The 16,505-nt window shown below is 42.0% G+C and overlaps 2 protein-coding genes across 2 annotated transcripts; one reads left to right on the top strand and one right to left on the bottom strand.

The window, feature by feature from the left end:
- Positions 1-4,272: 4,272 nt before the first annotated feature.
- On the top strand, positions 4,273-7,022 carry LOC121858129 (MFS-type transporter clz9-like). The gene is made up of 3 exons (XM_042354358.1): positions 4,273-4,874; positions 5,064-5,231; positions 5,354-7,022. Exons 1-3 carry the CDS (start codon positions 4,686-4,688, stop codon positions 6,416-6,418), a joined length of 1,422 nt encoding a protein of 473 aa, XP_042210292.1. The 5' UTR covers positions 4,273-4,685; the 3' UTR covers positions 6,419-7,022.
- A 7,451-nt stretch (positions 7,023-14,473) lies between these two features.
- On the bottom strand, positions 14,474-15,118 carry LOC121858130 (protein ZBED8-like). Its single transcript, XM_042354359.1, has one exon. The coding sequence runs from the start codon at positions 15,116-15,118 to the stop codon at positions 14,474-14,476; it is 645 nt and encodes a 214-aa protein (XP_042210293.1).
- Between the last annotated feature and the right edge of the window lie 1,387 nt (positions 15,119-16,505).

Here is a 16,505-nt window from a genome sequence, read left to right as displayed (position 1 = left end):
CCAGTTGGGCGGTCGCGTTTCTCGGTTGCCGTCAAGGGCACTTACATCTTGTTTGGATGTGTTGTTGATGAACATCAACTGTTGGTTTTGCCATTCAAGTTTGGCCAGCGTGAGACTTTTTGTGAAGGGATTGTCAGTATGTAGCATAGATAAGAGGAGTGAATAGATAAATCTTACTGCAGTGAGAACATCGTTTGGTGTGAGTGATCAGGTTCGCTTGGAGGTCCTATCTGCAGTAGGCCTGGGTTTGTGTAGGAGGTAGTTGTGCTGGACTTTAGTCACTGCTAGGAGTGTACAGCAGTATATGGGCCTAGTGCAGTTGAAGACACTTGCATTACGAAGTACAGAAGGGCACTGGAGGTTTTGGGGGTATCATGTGGACCGGGTCGCCTGCATTATAGTCTATTTGTGTCCATGAGCTCTGGCCGCTTAGATCTTGCCTCGTCTCTTGAGTGGAGAATGATCCTTTTTGTGGTAAGTTCAACCCGCATACCTCAGTGGCTCGATGGGGTCAGTCTATCTACTCAAAGCTTGAGATCTCGATTGTTGAATTTTGTGCTTGGGTCCAGTGTCATACATATCTGATCAATCGCCTAGATGGAAACTACTTGTCATCCTGGTGGATGTTGTAGTTAAAAATGTACAAAAATGTAAATGCGGCTAGCTTGTTTTTTTTATTATTATGTTCTATAACATTGATGTATGGTTATGTTCTTCTCTGTGTCACGACCAGTATTGCTTTGGTAGATTATTCATTTGAGGTGAAAAATTTTATGTATGTGAAAATTTTGTAACATGTAGGTTACCTGTATTGTTGACCATTACCCCAGTATTAAAGGGTGTTGTGTTTTGAAAATTATGTATTTACTGTGAATGTTTTGTTGACTATACCGCATAATATGAATTTTTGGGAGGGGAAAGCTTTGTAATGACCACGGTCATACACGTCAGTTAACGTAAAATCAGACAATTCATATTACTCTCAATAGCCCACAAAACATGTAGCTATGCTTTCTTATTGGGGTTCCCCATCTGAGGAGTCCGTTTTCTCATTGCTTCAGGATGCCTGAGTCCTCTGTTTTCTCTCAATCTTAGAATGCACCCGAGACTTCATTATTCCTTAGTAATGACACAATTTGAAATTGCAACTGTGGTTGCAATTGGTAAGGCAACCTAGATATGTCTGTTTACAGTTGGAACATTCAAGATCCATTGTGAGTGGTGTTGGAAGCTTCAACTGTCCTTATTGTTAGTAAAACTTGTCAAGTAAGTGAGTGTCGAGCTTGCCAGCTAGAGTGGCATATTTTATGTCCTTCGTGGGGTTATCCGGAATTTCCTATCGCTACCGAAGTTATATTATTTTGTCGCCCAAACATCAGGGAATCTGATGTTTATAGTTTAGTTAGTGTCAGTTGTCTATTTTAGAAAGTCGTTAATATACTGAACAGTTTCTGTCAAACTCAAAATTCTCCGAGATTTTTGCTGTTTTGACCTGGAATGTGGTCTGCGGTCGGGCGAGTAGAGTTGCTAGTGCGTATATAACTACATTTCACCTCTTTCCTGACAAACTAATCTCCGATTAGATCATAAAGATAGACATAGACAATTAACCTGATATGTGACACTGACGGTCACAGCTAGGTGTCCAGCGACCACTTTGAATAGAAGGTCTATTGTTAGTAAAATTAGTCTTTCTGGTAGGGATATGCCCTCAGGCTCGCATATATACCGAGGCAGGAGGAAAATCACTCTCTTGTGATTTCTCCTCAAACGCATCTCCAGGCACTATTTGTGTGTTGGCAACACTACTGAAATTCGGGAGCCGCTCTCGAAGGATGTCTTTTAGGTGGCGAGATTATAATCCCAGGATGAGATTCCTCTGGAGACGCCATCGACAACTCTGCGAGTCTGTCACGAGTCAACGTCCTCCGGCGCTCCGGGCTACCGAGCGAGCCTGTAAACAACTTTGGCCAGCTGACTCCGTTTTGTGATCGTGGTCCATCTATTGTTCTTGGCTATATGTATGGAGCCGCATTAATATCCATGCTTGGGGATGACTAGCAGAAATATAGTCATCCCAGGTTAAGTATTGAATCCATGAATGTTGGTGGTACCAGGGTTATTGTTATTCTCGGAGTTGAGTCCACCAAACCACGGAATGTTAGTTAAAGTGTCACGTTAGTCATTCCGAAGTAACCTGTTGTTATAAAGAATATTTAAATTCGGGATAGTGTCAAGTGTGTCATAATACCCACTTGCAGTGACAATGGAACAATATAGTGATTGTTAAATGTTTTAACCAAGAATTGAAGATGTAACTTGTTACTTGTAAGAGTAAGACCTGAGGGTCCATTGTTATCTGTTCGTGAATAGTAACTCCTGAATCTTACTTGTCAGAGAAAAAATACAACAGTTGTCTCATGAAGTAGTGAGTAATTGAAGTAGTTAAATGGTGTAATAAATACTTGAAGTGTTTAATGAATTAATAAGTAATTGCGGATCTGTTTTGTCAATGGTACAGTAAGACCTGAGGGTCCAGTCATGTCTGAGTGAATTTAAGTAACATCTTATTCACTCACTGTGTTAATAAATATTGAATTAGTAATCTACGAGTATCACAACTCTATTCCTTCTAAACATTGGTTCCCAGAAAATAATACTTACCCACGTGCCTTTAAACACTCTACCACACTACCCAAAAGCTTTCCATGAGTTATGTTATATTCTAATAAAAGTCTGGGTGGTGGCAGTCTACTGGTGAAAGTATAAGTGTTGTACTAAGAATAACATGGTTCCACTGACTAATCCATGGTTGAGAATATAATAAAACAGAGTATACTTCAGCAAGGTAAGGACATATAAATTCAGAAAATATAATATACATTATATGAAATGAAATGAAAGACTCGGAACTATAAGCAGAGAAATATCAGAATTACTTATAAGAATATAAGCAAGAATAAAGATATCTTTACCTGTCTGGCCTAAGTAAAACAGGTAACTAGACTTAAACAACATAAATATAGTGTTAGGACAGGCCAGGAATCCAATGCTCTGTTTGTTCATTTGAGAGATTACAAGAATTGCATTGACTGGGATAATGCCTCCTCAATATTACCTTGTAATTCAATTGATAGTAGGAACATCATAGAATCTAGTCTCATTAAACATACCGAAGCATTCAACATGAATTTGAGTAATGGCATGTTCAAACTGGACAATTTTGTAATAAGAAGATTTGTAACCAGGTGAGAAGGTTGGATCACCTTACCCTCTGACCTGACTACCGACCGTTGCCGTGCTATTTAAAGATTAGTAGGGTCATTACCTAATACCTGACCATTGTGGACCTGGTCTCACCCTCCTCTGTATATATACACCTTGTTTTGTACTTCTCTTTAGTCTGTACTCACCCCTGAAGATGTGAATTACACGAAAGCGCTTGGGAACTTCATACTAGGAACATCATAGAATCTAGTCTCATTAAACATACCGAAGCATTCAACATGAATTTGAGTAATGGCATGTACAAACTGGACAATTTTGTAATAAGAAGATTTGTAACCAGGTGAGAAGGTTGGGTCACCTTACCCTCTGACCTGACTACCGACCGTTGCCGTGCTATTTAAAGATTAGTAGGGTCATTACCTAATACCTGACCATTGTGGACCTGGTCTCACCCTCCTCTGTATATATACACCTTGTTTTGTACTTCTCTTTAGTCTGTACTCACCCCTGAAGATGTGAATTACACGAAAGCGCTTGGGAACTTCATACTAGGAACATCATAGAATCTAGTCTATATATATATATATATATATATATATATATATATATATATATATATATATATATATATATATATTTGTATATATATTATATATTATATATATACACATATATATTATATACATATATATATATATATATATATATAGTATATATATACTATACATATATATATATATATATATTGTATATATACATATATAATATATATATATATATACATATATATATACATATATACATATATATACTATATGATATATATACATATTATTATCATATATATATATATATATATATATATATATATATATATGTTATATATATATATATATATATATATATATATATATATATATATATATATTATATACATATATATATATATATTATATATGTATATAATATATATATATATATATATATATATATATATATATAGGGAAGGTGGGGTAAGACGGACCCCTGGGGTGAGATGGACCCTCCTCTAATTTGAATTATTAAGGGCATGGTTAAGATTGTTGCCACTAGATGTCCTTCACATCAACTGTAACTCACGCGGGTGCAACCGGAAGCCAGGTCCAGTACCGCATTGGCGCTCGAGTTGGAGGTTTGTGTTTTTTGACAGTGCTGATGTTATTTGGAGAAGGTAAGATAATTATTTTTTTGCATTGATATACTGGCTGTAATGATTTGGTATTTATGCTGCATATAGCCAATCGTGTGTGCATTATAGGTATGTGCCATAACATGATATATAAAACATAGATGTTTTATTAAAAAAAAATAATGCGAATATTTACGTATGGGGTGAGATGGACCCCGAGGGTTCCATCTCACCCCTTACTCTAAATATTTTACAAACACTTAGCATTTTCTTTCCTTTTTCCTTGTAGATGCCCCGGAAATACGTGAGAATAAGTAATAGAGGGGGATGGAATACAGAAGCAATGCAGAATGCAATATCTGCAGTTAAAGAAAAAAAGATGGGTGTGAAAGCAGCCTCCAAGGAATTTAATGTCCCCAAGACTACTCTACGTCGCCGCGTTAAAGAGAAAAATAAGATAGCAACCGGTTCGACAAAGGTAAGAAACTGTTTAGCATCTTCAAAACTTAACTATCTTGTGTAACATTTCCTGAAAGCCTAATTTTTTTTATTAATATTTATGAATTTGTTCCTTCTTTTGGGCTCGTTGTCCTGCAATATTATGTAGCCTATTAAATTTCGTTTTTGTTTCTAACTTCTAACATATTATGTCTTCCTCTATTTCCAGATGCTTGGTCCTCTCACGACGGTATTCAGTAATGAACAAGAAGAAGAGTTGGTTGCTCACATTTTATCGATGGAAGATCGATTTTTTGGACTTACTACAAGGGATGTTCGCTACATTGCATTCCAAGCAGCGGAGAGGAATAACTTGGACCACAAATTTAACAAAACGGTGAGATCTTTCTACAGAACAGGTTTCTTACTTTCATACTTAGTTTACATCCTGATTTGATACACATTGAAGTTTGATTTTATTCCAGTTACATTTTATCTGTTGTTTCTGTCTTTTTCCAGGTTGGACTTGCAGGTAAAGACTGGTTATTGGGCTTCCTACGGCGCCACCCACAACTTTCAATTCGGACCCCAGAACCAACTTCTGCTGCTCGAGCAAGATGCTTCAATCAGACAAATGTGGACAAGTTCTTCGACATCTTATCCTTAGTTCAGGAAGGCCACTTCTTTCCTCCACACAGGATTTTCAATGTGGATGAGACAGGTATTACAACGGTGCAGACAAAACCTACAAAAATCCTTGGTCAGCGTGGGAAAAAACAGATTGGCAGTCTGACTTCTGCTGAAAGAGGAGTTCTAGCTACAGCAGTTTGCTGTATGTCAGCTGGAGGGCAGTTTGTTCCACCTTTCCTCATCTTTCCACGGGTTCGTATGAAGCAAGAACTAAAGGATGGTGCTCCACCAGGAACCGGATTTGCCTGTCATCCATCTGGGTGGATGCAGCTCCCCATTTTTACAGAATGGTTTCAGCACTTTATTGCCCACACCAAGCCATCAGTGAATGATCCAGTATTGTTGATTATGGATGGACATATGACCCATATTAAGAATCTTGATGTTATCAATCTTGCCAGGGATAATTATGTCACGATTGTTGTTTTACCACCACATTGCAGTCACCGAATGCAGCCACTGGATGTTTCATTTATGAAACCACTGAATGCCTACTATGTGAGGGCTATTGAAACATTCCTCAGAAACAATCCTGGCAGGCTTGTGACAATCTACAAAATAAGTGCTTTGTTTGGTGAGGCCTATCTACATGCTGCTGTTCCAAACACAGCCATTAATGGGTTTAAGAAAACCGGTATCTGCCCATTGAATAAGCATGTTTTCGGAGAAGCTGCATTTTTACCTGCCCACCCAACAGACTTTCCATTAAATGCTGATCAGGAAGAGGAAGATCTGAACGACCATGTCGCCCCTCCTATCATGGTCACTGAGAATGAACCTGAATTGGAAGTAGCTGACATATCGGAAAACTCATGTGCTGTTCCTGTTCCTGAAAACCAAGTCTGTTCAGGCCAGGTAGTTCACCCAAGGAAATTGTTCCCTTGCCAAAGGTGACCATAACGACACGAAAGAAAAGACCTAGGGCTCAAAGGAGACCCCTCAACATGACAGGATCCCCATACAAGAATGAGCTCGAGACAGAAATTCAGAAGAAAAAAGAAAAAGAGGTCAGTCTAGCAAAGAAGCAAAAAGAAAGAGAAGCCAAAAATCATATCAAAGCAACTACGACGTGAAAAAAGGAAGATAAACCCAAAAACACAACAAGCAAAAGCTGGACCATCCTGGCTTCATGAAAGCAACAGCGAGAGTGAAGAGGGAGATGGAACTGTCTGCCTGTATTGCAGTGACACCTTTGGAAATTCTGCAAGAGGTGAAGGGTGGGTTTGTTGTGCCAATTGTAAAAAATGGGCACACGAGCAATGTGCAGTGATACTGGATGATGAGGATGATATTGAGTGTTTTGTTTGTGATCTATGCAAGGAATGATCAGGCAATTTGGCATAATATTTATAAAGTATCCCTGCAGGTGTAAAATGGGCACAGAAGCAAATGTATGTGGGTAAAGGATGCTGAAAGAAGGGTTTTCTTTGTAATTTGATCCAGGAAGGATCTGTTTTCATTATTTTTTGGTCGAGGGTTATGATGAACCCTTAGGAAGTACCCGAAAAAATGACGGGGTAAGACGGACCCGTCTTACCCCGTCATTTTTTTTCGGGTACAATAAAAGTTACTTTTTTATTTTAACCATAGTTTCAATTTTTCCCTCAAATAACCGTGCCTAGGTTGTGTATTGGAATCATAAGACCCCAAAGTACCACCACAACCCCTAAAACATGAAAAAAATATCAAAATGTGGCTTCTAGACCCGTTTATTTCTTAAGGGGTCCGTCTTACCCCACCTTCCATATATATATATATATATATATATATATATTTCATGTAAATCCACAATGAAAACGTGGATAAGATATATATATATATATATATATATATATATATATATATATATATATATATATATATATATATATATATTTCATGTAAATCCACAATGAAAACGTGGATAAGATAAATCTTGATAAAATCACACGGGAAAATGGAAACAACGGAGTACCTTAGCTTTCGTCTTTATTCAAGACATCTTCAGAGGCAACTGGATTACATGGACAGAGAGAGGCTTAAATATACAGGGTGACCTAAAAACATGAGGTCAGGTCATAATGATGACATCCACTAATCCCCACACCAACATACACGTAGAGGAGCTTAAGAGAAGGGTGATGACGTGACTAGACAGGTCAGGTCAGAAAAAAGGGACCCACAAAATAACTATCATACATCAAGATCAAAGGTTTTCAAAGCATTTTTAACCTTGGGCCACTGACAAATAAATTTATGTAACATATTATCAGTTTTGAACTGACCATCACTAAGGTTTATTGATTTTAATTCCTTAATCAAACTAGCTTCAACCAGAAGTCTTTCTGTGACACAAGATGATTTGAATACTTCTAAGCTTTTTTCCCAAGCAATGGGGTGATTATTATTCCTAACATGAACGAACAAGGCACTGCTTTCAGATGCAGTTCTGATATTATACTTATGTTGTTTGATTCTGAGCTGCAGTGTTTTTCCTGTCTGACCTACATAATTACAATTACATTTGCTACATGGAATACAATAAACACTTCCATTTACATTCAAACTTGGGCTATTCCTTATTAACATATTGGTAATGGTTGAGTCATACTTGAAAACAACATTAATATTTAGAAGCTTGAGGGACCGAACTAACGGGACAAATTCATCACGATAGGGCAGAGTCAAAATATTCTTAAGTGTAGGAACTTGTCTGGTTTGAGAGGAATGAAAGGATTTTTTAGCCCTTTTAAAGCAACGATCAACAAACACAGAAGGGTACCCAAGTTTCTGTGCAATAGAACGAATGTGTTTAAATTCATCGTCAATAAATTCAGAGTCACAAATACGCAGACATCTTAGGAACATAGCAGAAAAAACTGACATTTTGGTAGACTCAAGGTGATTCGATAAAAAGTGAATGAAACTGTCTACCTGTGTGGGCTTTCTATATACCTTAAATTTATAGTTTTGGCCATTTCTCATGATAAGCATATCAAGAAATGGAAGGGATTCATTTATTTCTCTTTCAATTTTGAATGTGATACTAGGGACAATATTATTAAGCTTGTCTAAAAATTCCAATGGGTCACTGTTTTTAGGCCATACACACACACATGCACTCACAGACCCACCTTATATTAAATTCTTGAGAATTACTTCAGACTTCTGTAATTCTGTGCATAGATTACGAGGGGTTGACCCGGTCTTTGCACAGATAGAGTACAGAAGCTGTCGGCATGTCTCACAGGGATCAAAATGATACCCTGGACGATGGAATTACGAGTTTAAGTCTGGGAGACCTCTCCCCACCCACACTCAGGCCCCACGCTCCCCACAGTGACAACGCACAATCACCCACAGAATCTCTTTGTTCGTCGCGAGCAAGCTCTCCTGCGGTGCCTGCGTCCACAGATCTCCTTCAACTGATTAAGTGGATGGAAACTTCTCGACGCCAGGACTATGTTGCAAGGAGAGAAGAGGAAGAAATTCGGTACAGAAAGTCTGAAAGACGACGCCACGAAGATGAACAAAGACGCTGAGAACTAGAAGATATACGTAGAAGTGAGGATGACCTGAGAAGAAGAGAGGATCAAGCCAGATTTGAAGTCTTGATTTCTCTGTTAGCCTCCCCACAACGATCTACCGTACAAGATTCCTCTGCTACTACTAATGCTGATACGACTAGAGGTACTAGTACCTCATTTCCCAGAGTCGATTCAACAATTCCTCAAAAGGCTGCAGCACAAACGCCTCCCTCTCTGAAGTCTGACGCTTCCTATCAGATATTTCGGGAACGGCGTCGACGTTGGCAAAACTATGCAACAATGGTTGACTTGTCAAGTTTACCACAGCCTAAACAGATGATACAGCTTCGTATGTGCTTGTCCTTAGAGACACAACGTACTCTCGAGCACACACTTCAAGTGCCTCCTACGACAACGCAACGAAGCGCTTAGAAGAAGAGAACTCCTCCAATGTAAGCAGCTTGATGGAGAATCTTTTGATGCATTTTTTGTAAGACTGAAAAGATGTTCAGAGGAAGTTGATGTTTGTCCTGGAAACTCTCAAGTCTGTGAAGAGACACAACTCAAGACAATTATTTTAACGGGTATTCGAGATGAAGAGCTAGTTCAGCGTCTCATTTCACTTGACCCCACTTCCTCCCTTCAAGATGTTATTACAAAATGTCGAGCGTACGAGGCCGCCAGGTGTGCGACTTCAGCTTTACGTTCACAACCTGACCAGGTGAGGGCGGTGTCTTCCTACAGAAAGGGTAAGAAGCAGCAAGGTAACCCCACCCCTCACCCTCCAGCTACACCTTCAGCAGCAGCTTTGTGTAACAGCTGTGCGAGACAGCATGATGCCTCCCAGTGCCCAGCTGCTCAAAGCGTGTGCAGAAGTTGCGACCGCCAGGGTCACTGGGCTTACACAGTCAAGTGCCCTGCTAGCAAAGTTCAGTGCAGACTTTGTGGTCGTGTGGGCCATTATGACAAATGTTGTCGTAAGAAGACACAGAAAGGACACCACCAAGGATCCAAGAAGTCATCCTCAGGTAGTGCTGGCGCGCCCCTTCCTTCTGGCAAGCATCAAGACACTGTGTCCAGTCGTTCCTGCCGTCATGTACATTGTTCCACAGACACGACGCCCCAGCACATCAGTGTCGTCATCTCTCACGGTAACTTGTCATCCAGTCTTCAGATGTTACCTGACACCGGTGCTGACGTCTCAGTAATTGGTCCACAGTACTTAGCAAGTTTAGGAATACCCCGGAGCAACCTACAGCCCCCTCCTCAGACAACGAAACTGATAGCTGATGGGCTACTCTTACCTTTGGTAAGCAGTCTTGCTCAGCCCGGATTGATGTTCATGATGGGATCCCGACTCCGCTTTTATCATATGGCCATTGTCAGGAGTTGGCCATTATTTCCAAGGAATTCCCCAAACCTATTTTAAAGGTCACCCATGTCAACAGGTTGAAGGAACTCCCTATCTCTACTAACACGTCCCCTTCTGATGCAAGAGCTTACGTTCTCAAGGAGTTTGCTGACGTGTTGGTTACGAAGAAATCTTTGGGATCCACACCACTCAAGCCGATGGTGGGTCCACCTATGAAGATTCATCTTAAGGATGGTGCCACACCTTTTGCCATCCACACCCCTCGTTTGATTCCTCATGCCTACAAGGAGCTAGTTAGACAAGAGCTTGACTCCATGGTTGCTCAGGGAATCATCAAGCCGGCCGGAGACGAACCTTCACCTTGGTGCCACCCTCTCGTCCCCGTCGCCAAACCTCGTGGTGGAGTACGAATCACCACCGATCTGTCAAAACTTAACCAGCAAGTTTCCCGTCCAGCCCCTCCCTTCACCCACACCCTTCGCAGCTGTTCGAAATGTGGACCCGAAGGCGAAGTTTTTTACAACGATGTACGCCTTATGTGGTTATTGGCAGATCGAGTTGGCCGAAGAAGACCAACATTTGACTACATTCATCACACCATATGGAAGATATCAGTATTGCAGAGGCCCCATGGGATTTGCCGCTACGGGCGATGCATTCTATCAACGTGGTGACGCGGCCCTTCAAGGAGTCAGGAATTGTGTCAAAGTGGTTGATGATATTTTACTCCATGACGAAGACTACTGTGCCCACCTCTCCCGAATATATGAAGTTCTCACCAGATGTCGAAAGTATGGGATTACCCTCAACGCTGACAAGTTTGTAGTCGCCGCACCATCAGTGAACTTCTGTGGGTACACTCTCTCAGCATCAGGTATCGCAGCTGACCCGGAGAAATTAAGTGGAATCAGGGATTTTCCAACCCCTGTCAACCTGACAGACCTCCGTTCTTTTTTGGGTCTGGTCAATCAGCTGGCTGAATTTTCACCTGACATCTCCGCCGCAGCCCAGCCGTTACGCCCCCTGCTGAGCCCCAGGAGGACATTCCTGTGGACCCCAGATCATCAAGAGGCCTTCCAGCGAGTCAAGCAGGCCCTCTTAAGTCCACCTGTCCTCGCCTGTTACGACCCAGCCCTACCCACCGTCCTCCAGACTGACACCTCCAGACTCTATGGCGTTGGTTACGCCCTTCTGCAGGACCACAGCGGTGGACAACTCCGCTTAATTCAGTGTGGATCCCGGTTCCTGACGGACGCCGAGACCCGATATGCCACGATTGAGCAGGAGATGTTGGCTGTTGTCTGGGCGATGGCGAAGTGCCGCTTCTACCTGATAGGACTTCAGCACTTCACCCTCTTCACGGTTCATCGCCCTCTTGTACCTAATTATCAATCACTACTCTTTGGATGCAGTAGAGAATCCTCGCCTTCAACGTTTGAAAGAGAAGCTCTCGCCTTATCTCTTCACGGCTGTGTGGCGTGCGGGTAAGCTGTTGTGCATCCCGGATGCCCTGTCCCGCGCCCCTGTCAGTCGCCCCACCCCAGAGGACGAGATGTTGTGTTCTACAGCTGCTGCATCCCTCAAGTCAGTAGTCTCATTGAAGGCCGTCTTCACATCAGAAGAGTCTACAGCACCGGATGCAGACAAGACCCTTGAAGATCTCCGCATCGCAGCCCGGGCCGACCCTTCCTACATTCGGCTCGTCGACTGTGTGTCCCAGGGATTTCCATCTAACCGATACGACCTTCATGAATCGCTACTCCCGTACTGGAAGATACGCGAGGACCTCTATTGTGACGGAGACCTCGTCTTGTATGGTCCACGAGTAGTCATTCCTGCTGCCCTACGCCGCCGTACCTTGACCCGCCTTCACGACAGCCATCGAGGAGTGGAGGCCACCAAGCGACGGGCGAAGCAGACTGTATTTTGGCCCGGAATCGACGCGGACATTGCAAGTACCGTCCATGCCTGTGAGCCGTGCCAGATTCTGCAAACCAGCCAGCAACAGGAACCTTTAATGTGCGACGACAACCCTTCAAGACCCTTCGAGTCTGTGTCGGCCGACTTTTTTGCAGTGGCAGGGAAGTCCTTCCTCGTCATTGCCGACCGATGGTCTGGATGGCCTGTTGTCGTCCCCTGTGGTAGTGATACAACGGCTACTGCTACCATCCGGAATTTCAGACATTACTTCAGAGAAGTTGGTGTTCCCCTCCGCCTCAGGACTGATGGAGGACCCCAGTTCACCAGCCACAAGTTCCGGGACTTCATGGACCGTTGGGGAGTCCGTCATGTCGTGACCTAGCCCCACTACCCCCAGGCGAATGGACACGCTGAAGCCGCAGTCAAGACTGTTAAACACCTAACCCTTAAGGTGTCACCCTCAGGAAATATCGACTGCGAGGACTTCGATCGAGGTTTGTTGGAGTTACGCAACACCCCGAACTTCACCGGACGCTCCCCAGCCCAGGTTCTATACGGACATTGTATAGATATGTACATACCAAGATATGTGAACACGCCTGACGCCAAGACTCTGTTACCATTCATTGTACCATTTATTCACATGTCTGTATTACTACATATTATTATAGCATGTCTGATATCTATGCTTATGTCTAATGCCTATGTCCATTTACTATGTCCCGATGTACTATGTCTGTACCGCGCTAGTCGGGTAATTAGAAGACCTCATTTATTGTCCTAGTAATGTCTAGCAACTCTCCTTGCCTAGCTAGCTAATTTCCCTCAGATCGGCTCCGGCCTACCTACGGTCCGGGGTCCCTTGTGCTCGCTCCTGTATCGGTCGGCTATCACGCCAAGTCTTGTACACTTATTGAATATACCTACTGCTCGTGCTCTGGAGTTTCAAGAACCTTGTCTAGGATTGCATCCACTACAGACATCATCTCAGGTCTTGTGTTCCTGCCCACCCGAAGTCTTTTTCTCAAGAATGGCAGGCCAAGACTGAAGAATGTGACCGCCATGCAGCAGAACGAGCCGCAGATGTCGCTGCTCGGTACGACTGTCATGCCCGCCCCCTTCCCAGGTTGAGTATCGGCCAGCAGGTCAGGATTCAAGATCAGGTATCTCACCGCTGGGACAAGGTTGGGGTTGTCATGGGTATTGGCCGGTCCAGGGACTACCAAGTGCGTCTTCCTAGTGGTAGAGTATGGTGGAGGAACCGTCGTTTCCTCCGACCTGTGGAGCTGCCTAGTGTTGACCCTTCCCCAGTTGAGTCCCCTAATGTTGATGCCTTTACAGTAAATCCATCCCCACCTTGTGTTTCTGCCCCAGTACTCCGCAGGTCCGAGCGACTCAGAAACAAAAGGTCCGCTCAAGATGAAACCATGAGCATATAGAGGGGAGGGAGGTGTATAATATGGACACGAAGTAGTACCTTAAGCTGTGTATTCATATATTACTCTATTAATTATGTATAGTAAAGTATTACAGAACATGTATTAATCCTATGTAATATTTCCATTTATTATGCACCATGTTATGTATATGAATTATCATATTTACATTTTATGTATTCAGCTTGTGAATGCTGGCATCTGCACATGCCAGCGCGCAGTGATACATAGAGTGGAGACCACCAGTCCTTAAGGTGTGGAAGTGCTCTGTCTTATTAGTTCCTCTGTATATCTCCCGTACGAGAATAAGAACCTATTTTTAAGATAACAAGTGTTTGTGTATACCCTCAGTAGTGTAGAACATTTTGGGGGTACCAAAGACAAACATAGACACATAAGTTTGTAGCTCAAACGGTTCAAAAGTTGTAAGGCAGTGGTTCTCAAACTTTTTTCCAGTTTTACAGGTTCGAATTACCCCACCGGAAAATTGTACTCCCTTCTTTTTATTCAATAAGGTTTATTATACAAAGCACAAGTTTACAAAATTAATGTACTTACATATTTTACTCCTTAATTCTACTCAATAATGTTTAATATACAAAACACAAGCTTACAAATGTACTTACAAATTTATTCCTCCAATAAAGTGTATTATACAAAACACAAGTGTACAATTCTAGTCTGTCTTATACAAAAATCAATAATAGTGCTACGGTTATAGTGCTGTTATAGACTTAGTCTTAGTGAGATGGATGAACATGTTTTGCGACACCAGATTTTGGATGCGTGGTTTAGTCTTTGACAAAGGCCGCCTCATATCTGAGCTTGGAACGAGCCGGTTTCTAGTCTTGGACTTGATGTGGTACATTGCCGAGAACCCAAGTTCAAACATATAGGTCGTGGGAAATGGAAGAAGTACGTCGATAGCCCGAGTCATTAGAGTTGGGTATCCTACTGCTCCTTGCTTAATCCAGAAAGATGCAATATCCTCAACAGTGTCGAATGTGTTATGGGTCACGGAATAATTTCTCAACTTCAGGAATTCGTTGTCAAAAATGACATCTTCGGCGACAAGAAATGGTTGCTTCATCCATGCGGTGTTCATCTCCAGAGCCTTGCCTTCAGGAAAATATTTCGTCATTGACGTCTTGAGTGTGAGCGGATGCTCGCCAATTTCGGTCGCCGGGCACTGAACCTCGCTACTTTGAAAAAATTGGTTTTGCCTGGTAAACATAGCGATGTTGTTGACGTTGACTTGCCTTGCCACAGTTCCATTTGTTGACAGAAGGCATTCATCTAATCTTGGACATCGATGATGGAAGCATTTTTTTCCTTGAAGAGAGCAATTCAGCACATTCATCTCTCGAACGATGTCCGACAGATAAGCTAGGTGTGCGATGAACTTGTCGTCACGAAAGGCAGCGTTGTCAGGGTGTGCCGAACGCGGCAAACGTAAGTGTTATAAGTGTTAAATACGAGGTTACCCCACAGTGCCAACAGAAGGATATTACCCAAGCCAAAATGTATTTTTGCCCCAGTTGGGGTAATTACCCCGAGTTTGAGAACCACTGTTGTAAGGTATGCCTACATTCAAGATGACGGCTGTATCTGAGTAAGAAATTTGCTAGTCTGTGTTTCATTGATTTTCCTACAGTTCCTTGAATTACCTGCTTGGAAAGTGCTTCCTTTACAATTCTAACTGATCTCTTAACTGCACCATTAGAGGCAGGATGATAGGGTGGGGTCAGTACATGCTTTACACCGTTGAGTCTCATGAAGTTTTTGAACTGTAACGATTGGAATGGAGGACCATTGTCAGATACTACCTCTTTTGGTATTCCATGTTCAGCAAATATTAATCTTAATTCATCAATGGTGCTACCAGCATTAGTACTGTAAATGTGCTTAACATCAATCCACTTTGAATGACTGTCAATTAACACAAGAAATTTGTCTGTTCCCTTATCACAGAAGTCAATGTTTAGTCTTTGGAAGGGACGGGTAGGTCATTTCCAGGTTTTCAAAGGTGTGCTGGGTGGCATACTCCTAACATTCTGACAAACAGAGCACTCACGTACCATAATTTCTATTTCACCATCCAGTTGAGGCCACCATACAAAACTTCTGGCCAATGCTTTCATAGCACATATACCTGGATGTTCCAAATGCATTTCATTCAAAATTTGCCCTCTAAAACGCTGTGGAATTAGCACTCTCATGCCCCACAACACACATCCCTGTTCTACTGATAATTGACATCTCCTTAAATGATACTGTTGAAAGTCTAGGGATGGACAAACCTCTGGCCATCCATTTAGTGCATAATCTAGGACTCTTCCTAACACAACATCTTTCCTAGTTTCATGAGCACTCATTCTAGAGGTGACTGGAAAATCTTCTGCTAACATGGTTACAGCATAAACCTTAGGCTCTACTCCATCAATTGATCCACTACATGGCAACCTGGACAAAGCATCTGCATTGGAATGATCCTCTGAAAGTCTGTACTGTATATCATAGTCATATGCAGATATATATTAAAGCCCATCTCTGCATTTTTGCTGCAGCAAGTGTACGAACAGGTGATTTAGGACCCAAAATTGCCAAGAGAGGCTTGTGATCAGTTACTAAGACAAAATTCCTACCATATAAATACTGGTGAAATTTCTTTACTCCAAATATGATTGACAAAACCTCTTTCTCTATTTGTGCATAATTTTTCTCGCTTTGGGTAAGAGTTCTCGAGG

This window comes from Homarus americanus, unplaced genomic scaffold (assembly GCF_018991925.1).
Source record: "Homarus americanus isolate GMGI-L3 unplaced genomic scaffold, GMGI_Hamer_2.0 scaffold29263, whole genome shotgun sequence".
Taxonomy (NCBI): domain Eukaryota; kingdom Metazoa; phylum Arthropoda; class Malacostraca; order Decapoda; family Nephropidae; genus Homarus; species Homarus americanus.
This window is presented reverse-complemented; position numbering and strand designations above follow the sequence as displayed.

What these genes read in the sequence shown, in the direction of transcription:
- LOC121858130 (XM_042354359.1), bottom strand. Translation starts at nt 15,118, where the DNA reads ATGAATGTGCTGAATTGCTCTCTTCAAGGAAAAAAATGCTTCCATCAT.
- LOC121858129 (XM_042354358.1), top strand. Translation starts at nt 4,686, where the DNA reads ATGCCCCGGAAATACGTGAGAATAAGTAATAGAGGGGGATGGAATACA. An exon ending in TAGCAACCGGTTCGACAAAG is followed by an intron (nt 4,875 to 5,063) that starts GTAAGAAACTGT and finishes CTCTATTTCCAG; the next exon opens with ATGCTTGGTCCTCTCACGAC. An exon ending in ACCACAAATTTAACAAAACG is followed by an intron (nt 5,232 to 5,353) that starts GTGAGATCTTTC and finishes GTCTTTTTCCAG; the next exon opens with GTTGGACTTGCAGGTAAAGA.